Here is a 22,416-nt window from a genome sequence, read left to right on the forward strand (position 1 = left end):
AAATTATTTGAACATTGCCGTAATTTTTACGTATTTAGTCAAAATTTGAACTTTAAATGCTTATAAAAAAAATTCATGCCTATGTATTTTTAATATTTTTTAACTGCTATTGTTACAATGTGTAGGAAGCCTTTTATTAAATTTTTAAGCTTTTCTACCCAACAAATACATTTTTATCGATATTTATAGAAAAAGAACTAAAACGGTTGTAAAATTAAAATGTCAGTGAACTGCTCAAAACAAATCTAAATATTTTGAAAATTGTATCAAATATAGAAAATGCCTATATAAACATTCAGTGAAAATTTCAAGTATCTCCGGTCATTTGTTTTAGAGTTGGTACACCAAAATAAGAAAATTGCTAAATGTAAAATCCAGCGAAAATCTAATGTTGTAAAAATTTAAATTCCAAATGCTCATAAAAATGTAATTTGAATTTCCGGTGGACATTTTTTTTGTGATAAAGATTGACAAATTTGTAAGGAATCTTGTATTAAATTTTAAAATCTTAGATTTAAAAAGACAATTTTTTATGAATTTCTAGCTTAAAACAATTTGCGAATTTTTGTTATTTCTACGTATTTTGTCAAAATTCAAAATTTGAATGCTTATAAAAAAAATTGTGACTATGAATTTATTTTATTTTTCAACTGCTATTGTAACAATATGTTAAGAGCCTTGTATTAAATTTTCAAGATTTTCTACCCAAAAAATAAATTTTTATCGATATTAATTTAAAAAAAACTAATAATGATCGAAAATTTCATATACCTATGAATAGTTTAACTTAAGTCAAAAAATTTTGAAAATTTCATGATGGATAGAATTCACTTATATAAACATTGGGCGAAAATTTTCATGTATCAATGGTCATTTATTTTAAAGTTACATCAAAAATCAAAATCGATTTTGTCGAAAACTGATTGTGCGTAAAATTTCGCGTTTTTCCCTTAATTTTTAGTTTGTTTATCCCGATTATTTAATAAAATATTAAGAATTTTTTACTTTTGACCCCCAAAGTACCAACTAGATTCACTTTTTGATCGAATAAGGTACTGAAGTCAACAATCGAAGCACTTTTACTGCCCCAAAACGTGATGACAGACACAAAAAAAAAATATTCATAATTTTCACAAATTTTTGTCAATATTTGAACTTCAAATGCTAATAAAAAAAAATTGTGCCTATGTATTCTTATAATTTTTTAATCACTATAAGAAAAACTTATGAGGAACTGTGTATTAAATTTTCAAGTATTTTGATAGGTCCAAAAAAATTTTATCGACACTTCAAAAAAATGTTTTCAGAAAAATTGAAAATTTCAGTTGTCTATAAATATCTCAAAAAAAGTCAAAATATTTTGAAAATTAAATCATCTAAAGAAAATGCCAATCTAAATAACTGGTAAAATGTTCAAGTGTCTACGACTTATACTTTTTGAATAATAACAAATATTTAAAAACGTTTGAGGATAAATCGTTATCGTTACGCTATTTCGTAAAAATTTAAAATTCAAACTTAAAATTTTTCCTATAATGATGTTCAAGTTTTCTCTATAGATATTTAAAGGAAAACTTATGGAAAACTTAGTGTTGTATTTTTAATACTTAGTTATTAACACAAAAAGTTTTATGATTTTTCAACTTCAAAATTACTTGCAAATTTTCGCTGTTTCGACAGATTTCGTAAAAATTTGAACTATAAACGCTTATAAAAAAAAATTGTGACTAACGATTTTTAATTTTTTTTAGCTACAATAATAACAACTGATAAGGAACTTTGTATTAAATTTTCAAGTTTTTTTGGTCATCCAACATTTTTTACCGATACTTCAAAAAAAAAATTCTCAAAAAATCGGAAATTTCAGTGATCTATAAATAACTCAAAAAAAGTCAAAAATTTTTGAAAATTAAACTGTAAAAAGATATCACTAATATAAACATTTGGTGAAATTTCAAGTATTTACAGTGATTAGTTTTTGAATTACAACCATATAAAAAAATCGATTTGGTCGAATTTGGTTTTTTGTCATTTTTTTTTTTTGTTTTTCTCGATAATTTTGAAAACTGTTGGAAAATGTTTTCATTTTGACCTTTATAATACACCAAGGATATCAACTTTTACATCGGAAACCACCCCCAAAGTTTGAAATTGAAGGATTATTTCGACTAGTTATGCTGTACACAGACTCAAAAAAAAAAAAAAAAAACACACACATCATTGTAAAATTAATACGTTCATCACTTTGTTCAGAATCTAAAAAAAAGCGGGTAAGTGAATGTCGCTCTGCTGTATATTAGGGGGTGGGGTGGACCTCTGACTAGGGTAGGTTAAATTTGAATGCAATGATAGGAATCATTGTATACGAAAAACGATTCTGAACAGAGATGATTTGTCAGTTTAGGTCAGTAGTTCTCAACCTTTTTTGATTCATGTCACCTTTAGCCACTAGAATCAAACACTGCGTCACACTAACATCAAAATAATAAACAATCTTAGCTGTATATTTATTACTAGGTACACGTGTTTATCGGACCAAAAGATTAAATATAAATAATACAAACTATTATAAAGATACGAACTTTGAGGTATGTTATGTACATGACAGTGGTGGTATAGGTGGTATAGGTGTATAATATATTTATTATAAGAAATTATATGACTGTTTTCGAAAAAATTAATTTTTAAAATTTTTTTTCTTTTCTTGTTAAAATTCTGCGTCACCCCTAAGCTAGGTCCATGTCACCCTTAGGTGACATGTCACCCCGGTTGAGAACTACTGGTCTAGGTCCTAGACTCTAGGATATATTATATTTAAATATTGTCATATTATCTTCTATTTCTATCTTTCTATTTTGAAACAAATATTTTATTATGCCATGTTTTGTATGTTTGAAGTATTTTAGGTTTTTGCTTGTTTTCAAATTTTGGTGCTATTTTTAGCTAATTTGTATAAAATAAATTTTATTTTGTATTTTCATGAATCTAGTTTATACTATGTGGTATGAAAAATAAAGAAAAGCTGTCATTTTTTTTTATTATATTTTGTTTGAATCTATAGAAAAAATATAAATATATTCGTTTTTGTTCTTATTAATATCTATTTTAAAGTAGTCCAGTAAATTGGTCTATTGAATAGTTAACAATATTATGACTATATATAATATATATAGGTATGTTTATTATTTTGTTTAATATTCTGTCATACATTCATACATATTTTTTTTAAATTGTGAATAGAATAATTTTTAATTTTTGCTATTTTCTTTTTTTTAGGGCATATTATAACTCTTATTTTAAGGTTTTTTAGGTCATATAGCGTATATTTCAGTTAATTTTAGTGCTATAAAAATTCAGAGCCCTGATTATGATATACTTATTGTAATAAAATTGTATTTTGCTTATCTATTTAATTATATTTAAAAACTGCTTATAATCATAGCCGCAACTAGAGGCCAAACACTGGGGGTGCTAAAATTATGTAGATGAAACAGGTCCGTGGGGGCTACTCCTAGGGGTGTGGCCCCTAAGTACTATTCTTCAATTTTATAATTACTATAACCAATCTCAAATACACTGTAAAAACATAAGCACAATAATATTTAAGTATCTAAACAGTAATATACCACATAAATACATTAGGTATAATACCTATATATATATTCATATAATGACCTATTATAAACAGATAAAAATGTCAATATTACATAACTAATATTTGATCCAACCAGGGGTTAAAGTGGAGGGGGACGCAGGAGGACTCAGTCCCCTTACCTCTGACGGCGGTTAAAAAGCGTCCCCTTTAACAAATTAGGATTTTATACATTAGACATTATACCTAAAATTATATATGGAACGCTTAAAACTTTATGGAGACATCAGTCCCCTCTGGAATTTTTCCCCACTTTAACCTCTGGATCCAACCATATTATATAACTATAATCATCATAAATAATTTGTGTTTCCACCAAAAATGCCATATAAAAAACAATCTTGCGTTTAATAAAGAAAACTTTTTTCATTTGATTTTTCCATTTTTGGTATTTTTGATCTAGGGGTGCTAAATTAACGGCTGGGGTGCTAAAGCACCCCCAAGCACCCTCCTAGTTGCGCTTATGCTTATAATATATAACCCTGTCAACTGATTAATTAAATTTTTTAACTCATGTTTCAGATATAGACTTTACTAGAGAACATCTTAGGTCTCAAGGAATGCCACCTACAATAGAAGCATTAAATGTTAGAGTTTCTCTAGCACAGCAATATAGTGAAAATGCTCAATATAATTTAAATTGTATAGATATCCTTATCAATGACCAACATATGATGCATCAAGGTTTTATTAAATAATATTTTATTTTATTTTTTATTTTTATGAATCTTTCAAATTACATTTTATTACAATTTTAAGCACTATGCTATATTCTAAATAAAAAACGCAGTTAGCAGTTGACTTGTATACAAGGGTGTGACAATATTATATAGCAGGCATATAGATATCTTGGTGGGAGTTGACAGCCATTCAGTTGTACATAGAGGGATTTGAGAGTACATGCAGTTAAAAACATTTCCACATTCACCCACCTACTCATAATTTTTTTGTTATTTTAAATAAATATTCTTGCTAATCTCTACCTAATTATGATCTTTTACTCAATGTATTCAATTATAATCACTTTTTATCAACTGTAGATCAGGGAATTAATATTCCTAAGTACTGTAATGTAATAATATAATAATTAATAAAATTGTTTATAAAACCAGTAATTTTTCATCTACCCCCTCCAAGAGCACATGCAATTGCAGTACTTAATAATCTATCTGGGTGTTACGCATTCACCAATGAAAACTGGTTGTTGCTAACTGTTTTTCTTAACTCAAATAGATAATATATGTATATATTTTTTTATGTAACATGTAATTTGAATGATTTCCATCATTGTTTATATATTAAAAAAATGATTTAAAGGTTGGTCAGCAGCTGTAGCGAATATGCTTGATACAGTAGAAAAGTTTAAACTTAAAGCTGATATATTTGAAAATGATTTTAAACGATATCTCAATGGACGAGAGGACAGTATTAAATTACTTAGCAAGTATGTTGTGTTGTGTTGTAAAGTTAAGTTTAGGAAAATAATATTATAGGCACTAATAGAATTAGGATATAATTATTTTACACAGTGAAACCTAAAAATTTTGTTATTTGTTTTAAGATAGACAAACATCAGCTTTCAAATATATCTACTTGATTTTCATCCTTGATAATTTTGTTTAACTTTAGTATAACTATTTACTGTTTATCTTTTTGAATGTATTTTTTTTAAATATGTGTGCATTTTTAAATATTTTTTTATTTGTATTCGATAGGTATTAAAAAAAATAAAACTAAACTTTATACTATTAAGTAATAGAATATTAACCATATTACAATGCTTTGTAGAACTTATAGTTGTTAATATGACTGCTTTTGAAATGTATGCAAGATACCAAATTTTATCTTATAGTTAGACATTGATCAAATTTCAGTTTTAAGAAAGTTCCTTTCTCCATAAAAGAAACATGTCTCACCCCTGTTCATTTCTGAACATACAAACTCGTTTCAATTTTTGTTTATTTTTCAAACTAAATTATTTAAAAAAATTGTTATTTTAGATTAATAATTTTAATTATAATTTTAAATAAAAGAACAATGACCAATGAATTAAACTAAAATCCCTCCTATTAATTTTTATGAAAGTATATATTTAACATTGTTTAACCTGATTTTTTTCAGTTTTAATGATATTTTGATTGAAATTTCAAAAATTCCTTTGCTACCGGCACTTTTAGAAAATAATTCTGAAGAACAATCACATATGGATAATTCAACAGTTGATATGAAAAATGTAGTTCATCAGTCATTACTTGAATGGGTAACAGCTCGTCAAGGTTTATCAAATTTGGAACATATAGTTGAACATTGTGAAAATAGTTTAAAACAGGTATAGATTAGGTCTATTTTTAAATAATGAATTATTATTTAATACTACAAATATTTATCCTGTTAATAGTTTGATGAAGAAATGTTAAATGCAGTCTTACAAGAAGTATCCAACATGAATGAATGCTCTAGTCGAAGTGATTGTTCTGAAATTAAAGGACTTGAACATAGGTTATTTAAACTTGCCCAAATGATGGATGAAAGTAAACGATTAGCAACAGAACAATATAATCTTGCCGATGTAAATATTAATAGTATTTTTTTAATGAATTTTAAAATTATAACTATTTTCTAGATACAATTTTGTTATAATATTCTACATCTGTTTTTAGAATATAAAAATGAATCATGCAAAAGCTGCAAATGAAGGTGATGTATCAGTTATTAGCGTGTTGTTAGCATCTCATGATAAGCAATTAGAAATGATGAATAAAAATAATTTACGGCTGTGTGATATTCGAAATAGAAGTATTTTAGCAAAACAAGAACTTTGCAACAATCTACATCCACGACTTAAGTAAGTCATTATTGATTTAAATTATTGTTATGCTTAGAATTTATCGCTATATTTTATTTTTGAACCTAATATCTTGTGTGTATAATTTTATTATATGGATAAACAACATTTTAAAACTTATATACAATTGTAAATATAAAATTGTAGTATAAGTCATTGGAATAAAATAAAATGTAATGTCTTAAAAATGTCAGTTAATATAGCCACATTTATATGTAAAAGAAACCAAATAACTACATTCAAATGTATTGATTGTTTTTAAATAATTATTAATACAAGTAACTAATTTAAATCATAATAAAATATTATACATACATAAATTATAAATACATATGAATAAGACTAAATACATTGTTCACAATACTAGTACACATTCCAAAAAATATTTAGTTATTTAAGCTTTTAAAGTAAGTGTTTGGTTCTCTCAAAACTTATTTAATATCATTTTTAGCAATCTATAGACAATCAAAACTTAAATTTTTATTGTACTAAAATCGATAAAAAATTCCTACCATTTTAAATAAAAGAATATTTTATTACGAATTTCATAAATACTTAATCTTTCTTTAAACTGAATAAGCTATACTATTGTATTTAATCATAAAGATAAGTAATTATAACACTATGAAAATGTTATAAAACTTGTAACCATTAAGGTAAAAATTATTATTTAAAAATACTGCTGTTCAAAGCTTTTTTTATTTCTTATTTAAGATTTTATTGAAAACTGGATATAATTTAATTTATGATATGTGTTTATTGGGTCATCAATATTTATATGTAAAAAGCGGGTAAGTGGATGTCTCTCTGCTATACATTAGGTGGTGTGGTGGACCTCTGACTAGGGTAGGTTAGATTTGAATGCAATGATAGGTATCATTGTATACGAAAAACGATTCTGAACGGAGGTGATTTGTCAGTCTAGGATATACATATTATATTTATATATTGTCATATAAGTATTCTATTTTGAAACAAATATTTTATTTTTCAATTAGGACACATTTTGCATAAGGCATGGTTAATTAATTTTTCCAAAAACATTGCATGTAGTTATCATAATACATAATACCTTAATAATTATCATAGATATACATATACCTGGTTTGAGGATAAATCATTATCGTTACGCGATTTCATAAAAATTTAAAGCTCAAACCCTCAAAACATTTTTTCTATAATGACGCTTCAAATTTTCCCTATCGCTATTTGAAGGAAAACTTATGGAAAACTTAGTGTTGAATTTTTTAACCTTAGATATAAATACCAACAATTTAATGAATTTTGAACTACAAAATAATTTGCAAATATTCATGGTTTTAACAAATTTTTGTCAATATTTGAACTTCATATGCTAATAAAAAAAATTTGTGCTTATGTATTCTTATAATTTTTTAATCACTATAAGAATAACTTATGAGGAACTTTGTATTCAATTTTCAAGTATTTTGATAGGGCCAAAAAAATTTTATCAACACTTCAAAAAAATTGAAAATTTCAGTTGTCTATAAATATATCAAAAAAAGTCAAAATATTTTGAAAATTATATCATGTAAAGAAAATGCCAATCTAAATAAGTTGTAAAATGTTCAAGTATCTACGACTTATACTTTTTGAATAATGACAAATATTTAAAATCGTTTGAGGATAAATCGTTATCGTAACGCTATTTCGTAAAAATTTAAAATTAAAACGCACTTAAAATTTTTCTTATAATGATACTTCGAGTTTTCTCTATAGCTACTTGAAGGAAAACTTAGTGTTGTATTTTTAATCCTAAGTTATTAACACAAAAAGTTTTATGATTTTTCAACTTCAAAATTACTTGCGAATTTTCGCGTTTTCGACAGATTTCGTAAAAATATGAACTATAAACGCTTATAAAAAAAACTGTGACCAGGGTTGGGCAGTATCTTCGATACAAGTATCTTCGATACAAGTATCTTAGATACGTATCTTAGATACATTTGTATCTTGTATCTTGTATCGCGATACAATTATATGAAGTATCGAGTATCTTGTATTGCGATACTTCAAAGCAAAGTATCTTGTATCTAGTATCTCGATACTGCATTTTTAGTATCTTGCCCTTAGAAATTATTTTTCAGTACCGATAAATCATAAAATATAGTTATATATAATATATGTGATATATTTGATATATATATCTGTAGACTCCATGGCAGGATTTATTAATAATCCTACTAGAAATAAATTATCTGATTCAACTTTTGAAAAACTTGTATTTTTAAAAGGAAACAAAGATAAATTATCTTTTTAATTTATCTTTGTTTCTTAATTATTAAAAATTAATGACGTTATGTATAAGACTGGCTTATACTATTATTTATTAAAATATACTAGGATTTAGGACATTATGTTATTACTAAAATTATTTTTATTATGTATTTATATAATTTTTAATGTAGAATTATTATTGATGTAATTATTATTATTTAATTGTTCTGTAATTGTATTGTGATTATTTTTGCATCGTTGACGACAACGAGATTACGTAATATCGTAATTGATTTATTTTATTATTACTGAATAAGTTTCAATTTTTATTATTTTATTTGCCATATTTAACGAAGTGGTCATCCCCATAATAATAAATATATATATATATATTTTTTAAAACAGTGACTAATTTTATTAAAATGTATCGAGTATTTAGTATCGAGTATCTAGTATCGCGATACTCCAAAGCCAAGTATCGAGTATCTAGTATCGCGATACTCTATAGCCAAGTATCTGGTATCTTGTATCGCGATACTCCAAAGCAAAGTATCTTGTATCTAGTATCTCGATACTGCTTTTTGAGTATCTTGCCCAACCCTGACTGTGACTAACGATTTTTAATTCTTTTTAGCTACAATAAGAACAACTCATAAAAAACCTTGTATTAAATTTTCAAGTGTTTTTGGTCATCCAAAATTTTTTACCGACACTTCAAAAAAAAATTCTCATAAAAATTGAAAATTTCAGTGGTCTACAAATAACTCAAAAAAAGTCAAACCATATAAAAAATCAATTTGGTCAAAAACTGGTTGGGCGTAAAAATTCCCGTTTTTCTGTCACTTTTTTCTTCTCAATTTTTTTGAAAACTGTTGGAAAATGTTTACTTTTGACCTCTATAATGCACCAAGGATATTCACTTTTCCATCAGAAACCACCCCCAAAGTTTGAAATTGAAGTATTATTTCGACTAGTTATGCTGTACACAGACACAAAAAAAAAAACACACATCATTGTAAAATCAATACATTCATCACTCCGTTCAGAATCTAAAATAAAATTAAAACTGGCTAGTGGTATTTAAAAATTGTATGTACAATAAACTTATATTTTTGAGGAAAAAAAATATCATTGTGTTGTATATTATATATTATGTTAATAATTTTATTTTTAGGTGGTTAATTGTTATAGAAAATAAAGTTAGTGATGTTGAAGCTATTATGCTGTTATATAGTGACAGCATTAAATTGACTCGTGAATATTTGGATGTTGTTGAACAGTTACATAATACGCCAACACTTTATTTCAATGCAGTTGCTGAAGTTGTTAGAAGACGCATATTTTCTCAAGCATTACTTATTGTAATTAAATTTCTTGAATTTGTATTCAAAGAGTTACCCATGAGAAATAGTTATTTATATTATGTATTAAATGTTATATTTCCAATTTTAGTGGTCTAGTGATCTTGCTTGTCATATGATGGCACGTCATTCAGATGAAATTGCTAAACGTAAAAATTTTCAAGCCCAATTTGAAGGTCACTTCTTAAGTCCACTATTTCCTGGATTAGAAGATATGCCACCAGCATTTGCAACACAAGCACCTCCAATATTTGATTATAATTTACCAAAAGTAATATCAATGAATTATTTCAGTAGATTAATAATTCATTAAACATCTGCTAAATTTTTTCAATTTTCAGCTTTGTTTAGAAGATTTAGATATTTTAATTAAAAAATTGCCTCAAATAGCTCGTGTAACATCAGTACCTAATTTTAATGCAATAACTCAGTTCTTCTTATCAAAATCCATACAAGAAGATGGTACACTAGCTATTGAATATAATAACGATCACAAGTCTGTAGCAATGGATACAAGTAATCTAATGTTAGGAGATATGAATACAATAGAAGAAAAACTTAATGAAGTTATGACAGCAGTTGGCATTGGATCTTGTAAGATTGATATGCAACTAGAATCAGATGTCGTTAAAAGAACACATTCAGAGATGTATGTATTTTCATTTTAACATATTTACTTGTGATAATGCACAATAGCACAATTTAATACCTTTCTTATATGCCATGTATTAATAATACACTCTGCAAGGTCACCATTAAGATTAAACTATTTATTTGTTGTCATTGTTTTTTATAAGTAATATTTCATCTGTACATTAAGTCGTAGATTGATATATAATTTTTAAATTTTTAATAATTATTTTTGAAGCCCAACCTTTTCAGCATTACATTGAGGATAGTCAAATATGATTCGCATTAAACATGTTATGTTTTTTTTCATGAATTAGAATTTGAATATTAGCACCTCCTATTTTGAATGTTTATGATAGTATGATAATTTATCATTAGTTTCATGTAATATTTTAAGGTATCCTGAATATTGAGAGTATACTATTTATGTGTAAAATCTAATTGTTGATTTGTAATAAAATAGATTTTCATACTTTAAATAACAAAAGCACTTATATTGAAAATAAAATGGGCTTGTTTTAATTAGTGGTATTATCGGCATTTTAAGTTATAACAGTGAATATTTCTGCATTTGCTGTTTAATCTTTCATGAATAGAATGTTATTCATATTAAAACTTAATTCATGAATAAAACTTAATTTTCAATGTTCCCTACTTATTACAATTTTCTTATAGTTTATTTATTAACAGGTAATTACCAATTATGGTTATTTATTATATATAATTTAACAATGTAAAGTCTTATAAGATATAATTAAAATATTAGATAGGTATTGTGATAAATACATGGATTATACATTTTTAAAAATAACTGGTAAGTGGGTAACAATTTGCTTTGGATTAGGTGTCTAAAGAGTTTTGTAATGGAAATGATGTGTTAAATTTGAATATAAAAATAATTTTATATGAAAAACAGTTCTTAGTGAAGAGAAAGGCAGTCCTTCAGCTTATAACATAACTAATTATACTAGAGATATTATTGTGATTAAAGTAAATTACATTTGAAAATGTCATTGTTTGTACTCTAAAAGTATCTATCAACTACCTGCAAATAATATTTTTTATCAAGTATAAAAAAATAACTAAAATATTTATTCTTGGTTTTAATGTGTAATTTTGTTCAAATTTGTAAAATGTCAGTAAAATAGAACTGTGTTTAGATATTTTTGGATATTTTTGATACAGGATTCTATTGATGAACATTTTTGTTGTAAATTTTAAATTATTAGCCAAAAAATTAAACATTTTATAATTATTAACTACAAAATAATTTGAATATTTACTTTATATAATTATATAAAATTATATTTTGAGAAATATATCAAAATCTCGACTTTAAATACTTATCAAAAATAACTTTCCTATAGATCTTTGTTTAAATACTTTCACTATAGATATCATCACTATCACTGTTTTTTCTTAAAGCAATTTTTTTTGTTCTCATATAATAGTATTGTTTCAATTATTATTTGAAGAATATCATCATTTTTGATGACTTGTTTTTTCGTGAAATTTCAATCTCGTTTGCTGTATTATTTTATATTTATTCATGTTTTTTCTTTTGTTCTCTATGACTTCTATAAATCCTTCAGACCGAATAATTGAAAGCTTATGGTACTCTGATTTTGAATGACCATTAAGACGTTGAATGGCGTCTCTCCATTTTGTAAAAGGCTAAAGGTTTTATTATCAAAGCATCTAATTGATGATATATTTCTTTATCAACTATATTATTGGCAAATAAAACACGACATCTGTACAATTGTACAATGTATGTATCTCGTAATTTTTCCAAGTATGCTAGCCAAAGATAATGGTTAAGCCAATCCATTTGAAATTTTAGTCGCCATTGTGTTCAATAGGAAATTTTTTTCGATAGTGTCCAAGAGTTTAAAAAAAATCATATTATCCCGTCTTTAATATCAGAAATTGATAAATCCAATTTCTAGTGAATTATTTTCACATAATTCATTGATATTTTTGGCTCAGGCTGTGTTTGCGGAGTATTAAGTACATCGGTTATCAGTTGCAATACCATGAATATTTCCTGACTTATTTTCATTTTCTGCATTATTTAAAAATTTTTTCACACCAAAACTTAATAATGATGATTGATCATGACCACTGACCACTACTTCTTTTCATTTTTGAATTAACTTTGTAAACTAATAATTCAATTTTAGAATTCACTATTAAATCTCAACGCATGAGAGTAACGATTTAATAAACTGTACCGTGCCATCGTCACACGATACACACAATCGAATATAGAATACAAATTAAACACATTTTTTGACTTACTGTACGTTATAGAGAGTTAACTATACGTAGCTAATAATACAGTATTTTATCTTTATTACCTAGCAGGCATAAAATAACTAAGCTGTAATTTTTTATAATCACATCGATGACACTAACCTAGAAAAACTGTCGCCCACCAGTCATGGTGAATATCTAATGTCTAACTTCAAAAGCTTGTAAAAAATATATTTTATTTTCTAATATATTTTTTTCGGTTAAAGGTAAAAAAATTTTCGGGAAATATTGTATTACGTTTTAAATTTTAAATGTACATATAATTTTGTTTTTATGAATTTCTAACTCAAAATAATTTGCTAATTTTCGTGATTTTGATGAATTTTATCAAAATTCTAACTTCAAATGCACATAATATATGACTGTGGATTTACAACTAATTTTTTTTTTTGATTCACACATATAACTTATGAAGAAACTTTAGTTCAATTTTCAATTTTTTTGACCCAGCGATTTTTTTATCGATAATAATTAAAAAAAACTATTCTTTTCTCATTTTTATAAATTGTTTAAAAATAGTCAAAATATTTTGAAAATGTTATAGTGTATATAATAAAAATATCATGTTTATATGGCTATTTTTTTAGTATTACAGAAAAACAAAAACAGTTTTTAAAAACTACTAAGAATTTCTTACTTTTGTAGTTTCCTTTTTTTGTTATTCCTTTCTAATCGGCTTCTTCTGATGTATTAGACCATGTTATCTAGTATAGAAAATTATAAAAATAATTTGATGCAAATTTCAAATATCTTGATTATTTATTTTTGAATTACAATAACGTAAAAAATTGAGTGAATATCCAAATTGAACCTTTGTAGTTACATGTTTTTTGACAGAAATTTTCTTTTTTTTCAACATTAATTAGCAAGTTAATAAAAATTGAAAATTTCACGTGCCTATACATTGCTCAACTTGAGTCAAAATAATTTGAACATTGTATGGTGTATAAAAAATACTTACATGAACATTCACTGAAAATTTCATTTTTCTGCCTTTATTGTTTTTAATTACACCATAAAGTTTATGGCTTAAACCATAATCAATTTTGTGTAAACATTTGATATTTTCCTTAACTTTTTAATGTTTTACCCACTGGTTTTGTAAACTTGGAAATTTTAAATTTAGATCTCCTGAATGCGCCAATTAGATTTACTCATTGCCTTAAGCTATTAAAGTTAAAAATCAAAGAATTATTTCGATTGCTTATGTATACATATCAGCCGCTCAAAATCTAAAACAACCTTATCTTAAATCAGCATAGTTTAAATCCACATTGAGATATAAATATATGCAGAACTTAATATACCTTTATAAATTGTTGCATGTTCTGGGTATAGGTATCTCATTATACATTATAGGTTATAAGTTTCTAATATTTGAATAAATATATATATGAATATATCAATGTTTCTTTTTTATTTATTAGTCAATTGAAGTATACCTACATAAATTAAGATAGGAAAGTAAAACTACTTTCTTCACAAGATCTTCACGGGTTTGAAAGTCTACCTATTTAATGGGTTATAGAGGTTAGGTTGTGTTATCTCACTTCGTTTCCTATTGTATTTATTTTTTATTGTTTTTCATTTTTGAATATTTCATATTTTATAAGTGTCCATAAGAAGAATTTAACTTGTGATTAATATAATTTATAAAATGTTTTAGTTCAAGTTAAGATATAATATGTTTGACCTTGTGTTATAACTATCTATTTTAGCTGACAGCTTTTAAACATAGTAATAAACTTGAATGTTTAATTATTAAATAATTGTTATTTTGCAAAATATCCTTTCATGTAAAAATATCTAAAATTAATTACATTTGTTTGAAATATAAACCAAATTTTTATTTTACTACAATTTTGGTATTTCATAAAAAATGTTGTATCAAATTTTTTTAGCAGTTGATGAACATTAATTTTAAGAATACTAAACCGACCAAAAATGTCTTTTTACACAACGTTCTTACAATTTTTTTAAGAACAATAATATTCTTAACCGGGTCGCACGAAAAATCATTAAACATTTAACAAATAGAAAGCTAATGGTACCTAAAAGGACGTCACACCCGCGTGTGTTGTCTCGGTCTTACACACTTATCAGATTTCCGATCGCTATTATCAAAAGGGTGCTGTCAGTAAGATATAAGAGTGAATTGGCCTATTATAAAACTTTCAAGTCCTCACCTAACAACTCCAATATGATAAAAACATTCCGTGTGGTTATCCGTAATCTATAAAACACTACTGGTATAAATTACATAAAAGATTAACTTAAAGCTCATGGTTATACAGCAATCCAAGGTAGGCAATGTTTTCCAATGGCAAAAAAAAAGCTACTTCTTTTCTTTTTCGATCTAAAACCTGAACTATTCAACTCTGACATTTTAAAGTTATCTTCTATAAATTTCACAAAAATCAGAGTAGAAAAACCTCTTCCATGTCAGCATCGAATTCAATGTCAACTTTGCCGAAATTTCGATCATATGAAAACATATTGTAATCATCAACCACGCTGTGTAAAATGTGGTGAATCACATTTAACGGAAAATTGTAAAAAGTCAAATGATCGACCACTCAAATGTGTTCTCTGTGAAGGACAGCATCCTCCTAGTTACCAAGAATGTCCATTTTATCAAGACATATAATCCAAACGCAAATCCTTTATCACAACAAAAGCAAAGATTAGTAAAAATAATAAAATTATAGAAAATAATGTACAAAAATCCTTTGGTAATACCCCCAAACACGAAAGCCAAAATACATCAAATAATACACGCAAAACTTATTCCAAAGCCGCTCAAAATCCATACATTGATCTACGCGATTCTTTAAGTTTAACTAATCAATTAAGATCATTCATAAGTGAGCTTAAATCTATTATTAACTCACTAATCACAGTATTTACAATAGGTAGTAATAAATAAAGTTCTCCTAAAAAATGATTAAAAATCATAAAACCGCTTCTAAACTAATAATACTTCCCTGGAACGCTAATGGCGTGTCCCAACATAAATACGAATTGAAAAATGTACTTTATGAAAAAAAAAATTCACATAGTCCTTATTATTAATGAAACTCATTTCATCCAAAAAACCAACTTCTACATTCTTGGTAACTTACTATACAAAATTGACCATTCTTATAGTTATACTCATGCAGGCAATGCAATACTTATTTCTACTGATATACAACGCCACGAACTACTAGGCTTTCAAGAATCACATATACAAGAAACAATCATTTCTAAAAAATAAAAATGTACTCATTAAAATTGTCTCTATCTAATGCTCACCCCGTTACAAAATTGACTATGAGGACTTCAATAGGTTCTTTCAACTGTTAGGTCATTAATTCATTCATAGCTGATGGCAATTTCAACTCCAAACACTTTCATTAGGGAAGCAGATCCTCTAACCAAAGGGGTTCTGCTCTCCACATATCCTTTATCTTAAATCATTTATCATTTAGGTTACATCACCTATCAACCCATAAATCGTAAACTCTTTCTAAAGCTGATATAAAATAGCTAATAATTAATAAACATCATACTCGAGCCAAATGGCAAAGCATAAGATTGGCTAGTCGTAAAATAAATTTTAATTTTTTAAAAAATCTTTTAAAATATAAACTACCTAGCACAAATCTGAACAGTTTAAATTATACATGAAATCTTTGCTACCAAATAAAGGGTCGTTTTGGAAAGTGACCAATGGTCTTACCAAACAGAGAAAAAAATCCCACCTCTCTGAAATCAAAACGGTCGATTAACGATATAGATAAAGCAAATATTTTTGGTTCTCAATTAGCCAAAACATTTTAACCTCGTTTGAGCACCGTCCCCGAAAAGATTCATTTGTCGAAATTCAAAAATATCTATCAACTCCGCTACCTATACCGCTACCTGCGAAATTTAGTTGATAATTAAAAAATTACCTTCTGGTACGGCACCCGGTAATGACATCATGACAAACAAAATTCTGAAAAATCTATCTCTCAACACTTTAACATTGCTCACTCACAAATACAATTCTATGCTAAGATTGTCTCACTTCCAAGCAATTAGGATATTTGCTGTCATTATACTTACACCCAAACCAAATAAGCCTAAACACTTATCCTCATCTAACGTCCCATAAATTTTCTTCCAGGTCTTGGTAAACTTTTCGAAAAGGCCTTGCTGAAAAGATTACGTCTCATCCTTCAATATAACCAAATCATACCAAATAATCAGTTTGGATTTCGAAATAGGCACAATTCATTAAGTCCATCGTGTCACTGACGCAATCTCTACTGCTCTAGGAAACCAAGAATATTTTTCTGGTCTTTTTTAGGTATTGCCGAACCATTCGATATAGTCTGACATGAAGGCCTACTATATAAATTAAAACTCTCCATGCAAGATTCTTACTATCTTATTATTAAATCATATTTACAAAATCGATCGTTTGTTGTAAGCCAGGATAATAATATTTTATCTACTCACCCAATATATGCTGGAGTCCCGCAGGCTAGTGATTTATCCCCTGATCTATTTAATGTATTTACAGCAGATTTCTCCTAATCTAATAATACTCGTCTCGCTACATACACTGATGATACCGCTATCCTTTTCACCAGTTCAAATTCTAATCTAGCTTCAAATGCATTCCAGGATCACGTTAATAAAATCGACACATGGGCTAAAAAATGGAAAATTAAAATAAATACAGACAAATCTCTACAAGTTACTTTCACGTTAAAAAAATCTTCCCGTGAGTGCCCTAAATTAGTCATGAATCATGATTAACGTCCCAATCTCTATCCGAACCGAAATTAAATACTCAGGCATAATACTTGATAAAAGATTAACTTGGAGTCTTCGCCTAAAAGAAAAAATAAAATCAGTGAACAATAGACTTTATTTCCTCCGACCCCTCCTCAACTCCATAATACCACTCCAAAACAAACTTATTGTATAAAAGTCAATCATACGACCAGACTAGTCTTTTGGAATACCAATCTTAAGTCCGGCAAAGCCCTTGAACATTAGGCCGATCCAGGCTTTTGAATTAATTTTTCTAAGGTTACTAATCAAAACCCCTTAGTATGTTTCTAACTTTTTATCAAACAATGACATAAAAATAACAACTACCACTGAACTAGCCAAAGCAATGTACAAACGTTTCCAAAAAAATGTAATCACCCATAACAATACCTTAATATCACATATCTCCACCATCGCCCTTCCAAAAAACCCATCACTAAACCGTACTTAAGCGTAAATGGTGTAGAGATCTATTAAATTAGTAAAGGAGGTGTTACCAATGGGTTCTTCCTCAACACGCCACTCATGCTATTTTATTCTAGTTCATGATGACATCTTAATAAGGTATCATACGATCAGAACAAACTGAATTTAGTTCAGTCTACGCAGAATAGAGTGGGAGTAATCCTCGCCCCGTTTTATTGGCTTATATTTTAATGTAATTTACCGGCATAATATCAAGGCCCAATGAAAAACTGAGGAAGACTCCTACTCCTATTTTTGATAATAAAGGGATGGATGAAGCGTATTACAAAGTTGTGAATTGTGATCATACAATGTTATTTTGTCATGAGTGAGTTTAAGCATGAGTTAGTAGCATTTAAGCATTTTAAAATATTAATATTTTACATACCCATAACTCACTAAAAATTCAAATATCGTGAAAAATAGAACGATAGAACATAGATTACAGTTTTATAATAGGCCAATTCACTCTACTATCAATACTGACAGCACCCTATGTCCCTATTGATAATAACGAACGGAAATCTGGTATGTCATACGTGTGTAAGACGGAGACAACTCATGTGAGTGCGATGTCCTATTAAGCATTATTTAGTAGCCCACGATTGGTATTCACTTTTAAGAACATTAAATTTTAGCAAGTCATTAAATGAATACATTTTTGACGTGGCCCATAATTAATAAAAGTATAAAATATAGAACATTTAGTAATTCTAATATTCCATGTGTCAAATTATTTCCAAATAATGTTTATAATTTTTTTTTGTACTTATATCCTACTAAAATATAATTTGTTTGTTTTAAAAAGAGGTTCCAAATAAACAATCGTACGGCTTATCTGTATATTATAAAATCAATGCTACTAATTCGGTTTCATTTTGACACTGATAGAAGTATCATTGTGTCAGCCACTATATAACTAATAATTTTATAGCCACTATGCCTATATAAATGAGTTTACAATAATAATGCTAAACGTATTTATTTAATTTCTTGGACAATTATCGTAACTATTAAATTTACGAAGAATGTCTTGGGTTTCATTAACAGTAAGTAGTTTTACCTACGCCGATAAAAATATGTGACCTGAAGCTATAACATATAAATTATATTTTTTTACCCATTTGGTAAAATAAAAATTACTTAAATAGTTTTAAAAAAATCATTAAAATACCTAAAATATATATAGTATGGCATTTTATTTAATTACACTTTATTCAGTTAAATGCTTTTTTTAATAGCCTTAATTTCCAAACTATTATATTATACAAATCATACAGAAAAGATAATCCTAATTTATAGGCATTTGGGTATTTTTGCTGATCGATTATTTAGTGCGAATATAATATACCCTAATGGGATGTATACTAAATGGGCCATACCAGCCATAGTTATCATTTGGCATGTCCTAATAACATTTTCTAGTTTAACTTTTTATGAATATATAATATACATTATACATATTTTATTATTATGATAATTGATGGTTTGAAATCAAAAATTCAAGTTTTTCAATTTTCAGGAGCCGTGGGGTTTAACATTTATTTTGATTGATAGGTACTTAGGTATATGTTAGGTATACATTAGTTAGGGTGGCAGTATTGTGCTGAACAGTTCCCATCCGTTCCCGGTATATGAAAGGAAAAAAAAAAGGTATAAATTAGTTGTAAAAACTGGTATAAAAAGTTTTTAATAACTTAGGTATTAGGTATTAAATTAAATCATGAGTATGTGTTTAAAATGTTAACTGTATGTACTAGCTTTCATTAATTCATAAAACTTAAAACTCGTGTATTTGAAGTTTCTAAGTATTTACTATTTACTTTACTTAAAGTTATATTTTAAATAAGTTTTTAAATTATACTTAAAAATCATAAAATAGAACTTTTTGTTACCAAGTCAGCAAAATTGTATACCTTATATATTAAAATAAAGCATACTCGTACAAATTTAAGCTTGCTAATTGATCTATGACTTTTAAATAATGATGAATTATTGCTATAAATAAATAATTTTTTTTAACCCATCATTGTACATATTGAGCAAAGCAATGGATGCATTGCATATACAACAATGTGTGTGTATGTTTTTTCTGCCTGTCATCAACATTTGCAGTACTAAAAATGCTCCGTTTTTTGACATCAGCATTATTTCTGATAGAAAAGTGAATTTAGTTAGTGCAACAAACACTTTTTCATTTAGTAAAACGCTTGAAAATTTAATCCAAGGGTCTAAATAAGTTTCTTTAATAGCAGTTTAAAAATATTAAGGATATGCAAGCACAATTATTTTTATATGCATTTAAAATTCAAATTTTTACAAAATTCATCAAAATCCTTAAAAAAATTTTCCCATTATTATTCAGTGGGAAATTCATTAAAGTGTCTTTCATTCATCAAATGATGCTATTTATAACTGTGATATATTATATATATATATATTTTCTTTGAATTTTTAAATTTGATTATCTATGTAAATATTCTGGGAGGACACAATGTCTCCACTAAGAATTGTTTTTTTGTATACAATGAAAACTAGACACTGTATAGCATATCACTATATCTGTAGTCAGTACCCACTTGTCTACCTTTTATTACTTTTTAAATGAAGAAAAAATAGTATTTTGTCTACTTAATAATTGGGTAAAATTATTATACATACATTAGATGTATAATTTTGTTATTAATTACAGTCTTAGAAACTTATTCAAGTTAACTAAATTAAAAAGTTTTACTTGGTGGTAAAATTGTTGTAATTGTCAGGTCTTTAAGTTCATATAAGTTTGAATCTATGTATAACATATTTACTTTCATACATATTATAATCAATTAATATATTTTGATTAAGTATGGAACATTAATTTAATATTAATTAATTTGAATTGTTTTCAGGGAAAATGACAACTATAATCCAGATAGCTTTATATTACCACACAAGTATATTGGAAGCCACCAAGAAGTACTACATTTATTCATATAGTATAAATTATATTTTATCAATTTTATTATCATGATGTTTTTTTTTAGCATAGTGTAAAGTTATTAAAGAAGAGTCTATATACATTGGAAAATGTAGCTAATATCTCAATTAATAAATTGCGATCAGACTTAAATGTATTTAAACAATTCATACTTCAACAAAATTTAGAAATTAATATGTTTACTAATGATTTACAATCAAAATATGACATTCAAACTTCTCATATACAACAGCTTATTCAAGTAAGTTTAATTTTAAATTATAATGTTAAAGAATGTGTGTATTATAGTCGAATCTAGAGTTAATTTATGTTTTATTTTTACTAATAGTTATGTTCATTTATTTCAGTATGTTGAAGAAAGTAAACGCGAGTTGGATCGTATGAGAATAAGAATAAATGAGCTAGAAGCTCTTGTAGAAATGCATATAAAAAATGAAGAACATGAACGTCAGTTACGTTTAAGAATGGAGAGTGAAAGAGATGAATGGATGCAACAAGGATTAGAACATGCACGAAAAGAAATAACAAATCAGTTAACAATGTCACATAAAAAAGAACTAGAAATGATGCATGTGCGTTTTAAATTAGTCACTAATATGGAACGTAGTTCAAGTGAACAAAGCTTGGAAAAGAATAAGGTAATATTTATTAAATATATTGATCTAATTATTATTAAGATAGATGTTTTTTTTTTTTTTTTTTGGACTGAATAGAATGTTATTTTTTTAAATTATACTTTTCTTAGATCTTTTAAAATCTTAAATTTATTTTTTATACACTTTTATATTATTTTTCAAAACTATATACTTGTCAATTATTGTATGATTCATTGATTTTGAACAGAGATATGATGTTATTGAACTTGTTAATCATGAAGCGATGATGGCCCAGCTTAAAGAAGACTTGTTATTGGAGAAAGAGCAAGCTATACAGGAAGAAAGAAAGCAATGTGAACAAAAAATAGCTCAGGAACGACAACTGAAATGTGACGAAAAAAACGATGATCAAGTAATTGTCAGTAGTTTGAAACTAAATACTACTTATAATCTGTTATTTAAATTAAATAATATTTTATAGTATAAATGTACATTTTGGATTTTTAGTGGATTTAATTCCTAAGATT

At 26.5% G+C, this 22,416-nt stretch overlaps 1 protein-coding gene across 2 annotated transcripts in view; it reads left to right on the plus strand.

The window, feature by feature from the left end:
* Positions 1-22,416, plus strand: part of Atg17 (autophagy-related 17) — a 38,505-nt gene that overhangs the window by 5,972 nt on the left and 10,117 nt on the right. The window contains exons 4-15 of one of the 2 annotated variants that reach the window (XM_015508158.2): positions 4,175-4,336; positions 4,970-5,096; positions 5,774-5,981; positions 6,051-6,221; positions 6,313-6,497; positions 9,910-10,096; positions 10,188-10,367; positions 10,438-10,745; positions 21,205-21,271; positions 21,340-21,534; positions 21,641-21,931; positions 22,137-22,307. In XM_015508158.2, the coding sequence (XP_015363644.2) occupies positions 4,175-4,336; positions 4,970-5,096; positions 5,774-5,981; positions 6,051-6,221; positions 6,313-6,497; positions 9,910-10,096; positions 10,188-10,367; positions 10,438-10,745; positions 21,205-21,271; positions 21,340-21,534; positions 21,641-21,931; positions 22,137-22,307 (2,252 nt within the window). The remainder of the gene's footprint in view (positions 1-4,174; positions 4,337-4,969; positions 5,097-5,773; positions 5,982-6,050; positions 6,222-6,312; positions 6,498-9,909; positions 10,097-10,187; positions 10,368-10,437; positions 10,746-21,204; positions 21,272-21,339; positions 21,535-21,640; positions 21,932-22,136; positions 22,308-22,416) is intronic. The other variant, XM_015508160.2, reaches the window with a different exon arrangement.

The sequence above is a fragment of the Diuraphis noxia genome, unplaced genomic scaffold (assembly GCF_037042655.1).
Source record: "Diuraphis noxia isolate RWA-SAM2 unplaced genomic scaffold, SU_Dnox_SAM2 contig0001, whole genome shotgun sequence".
Classification (NCBI taxonomy): domain Eukaryota; kingdom Metazoa; phylum Arthropoda; class Insecta; order Hemiptera; family Aphididae; genus Diuraphis; species Diuraphis noxia.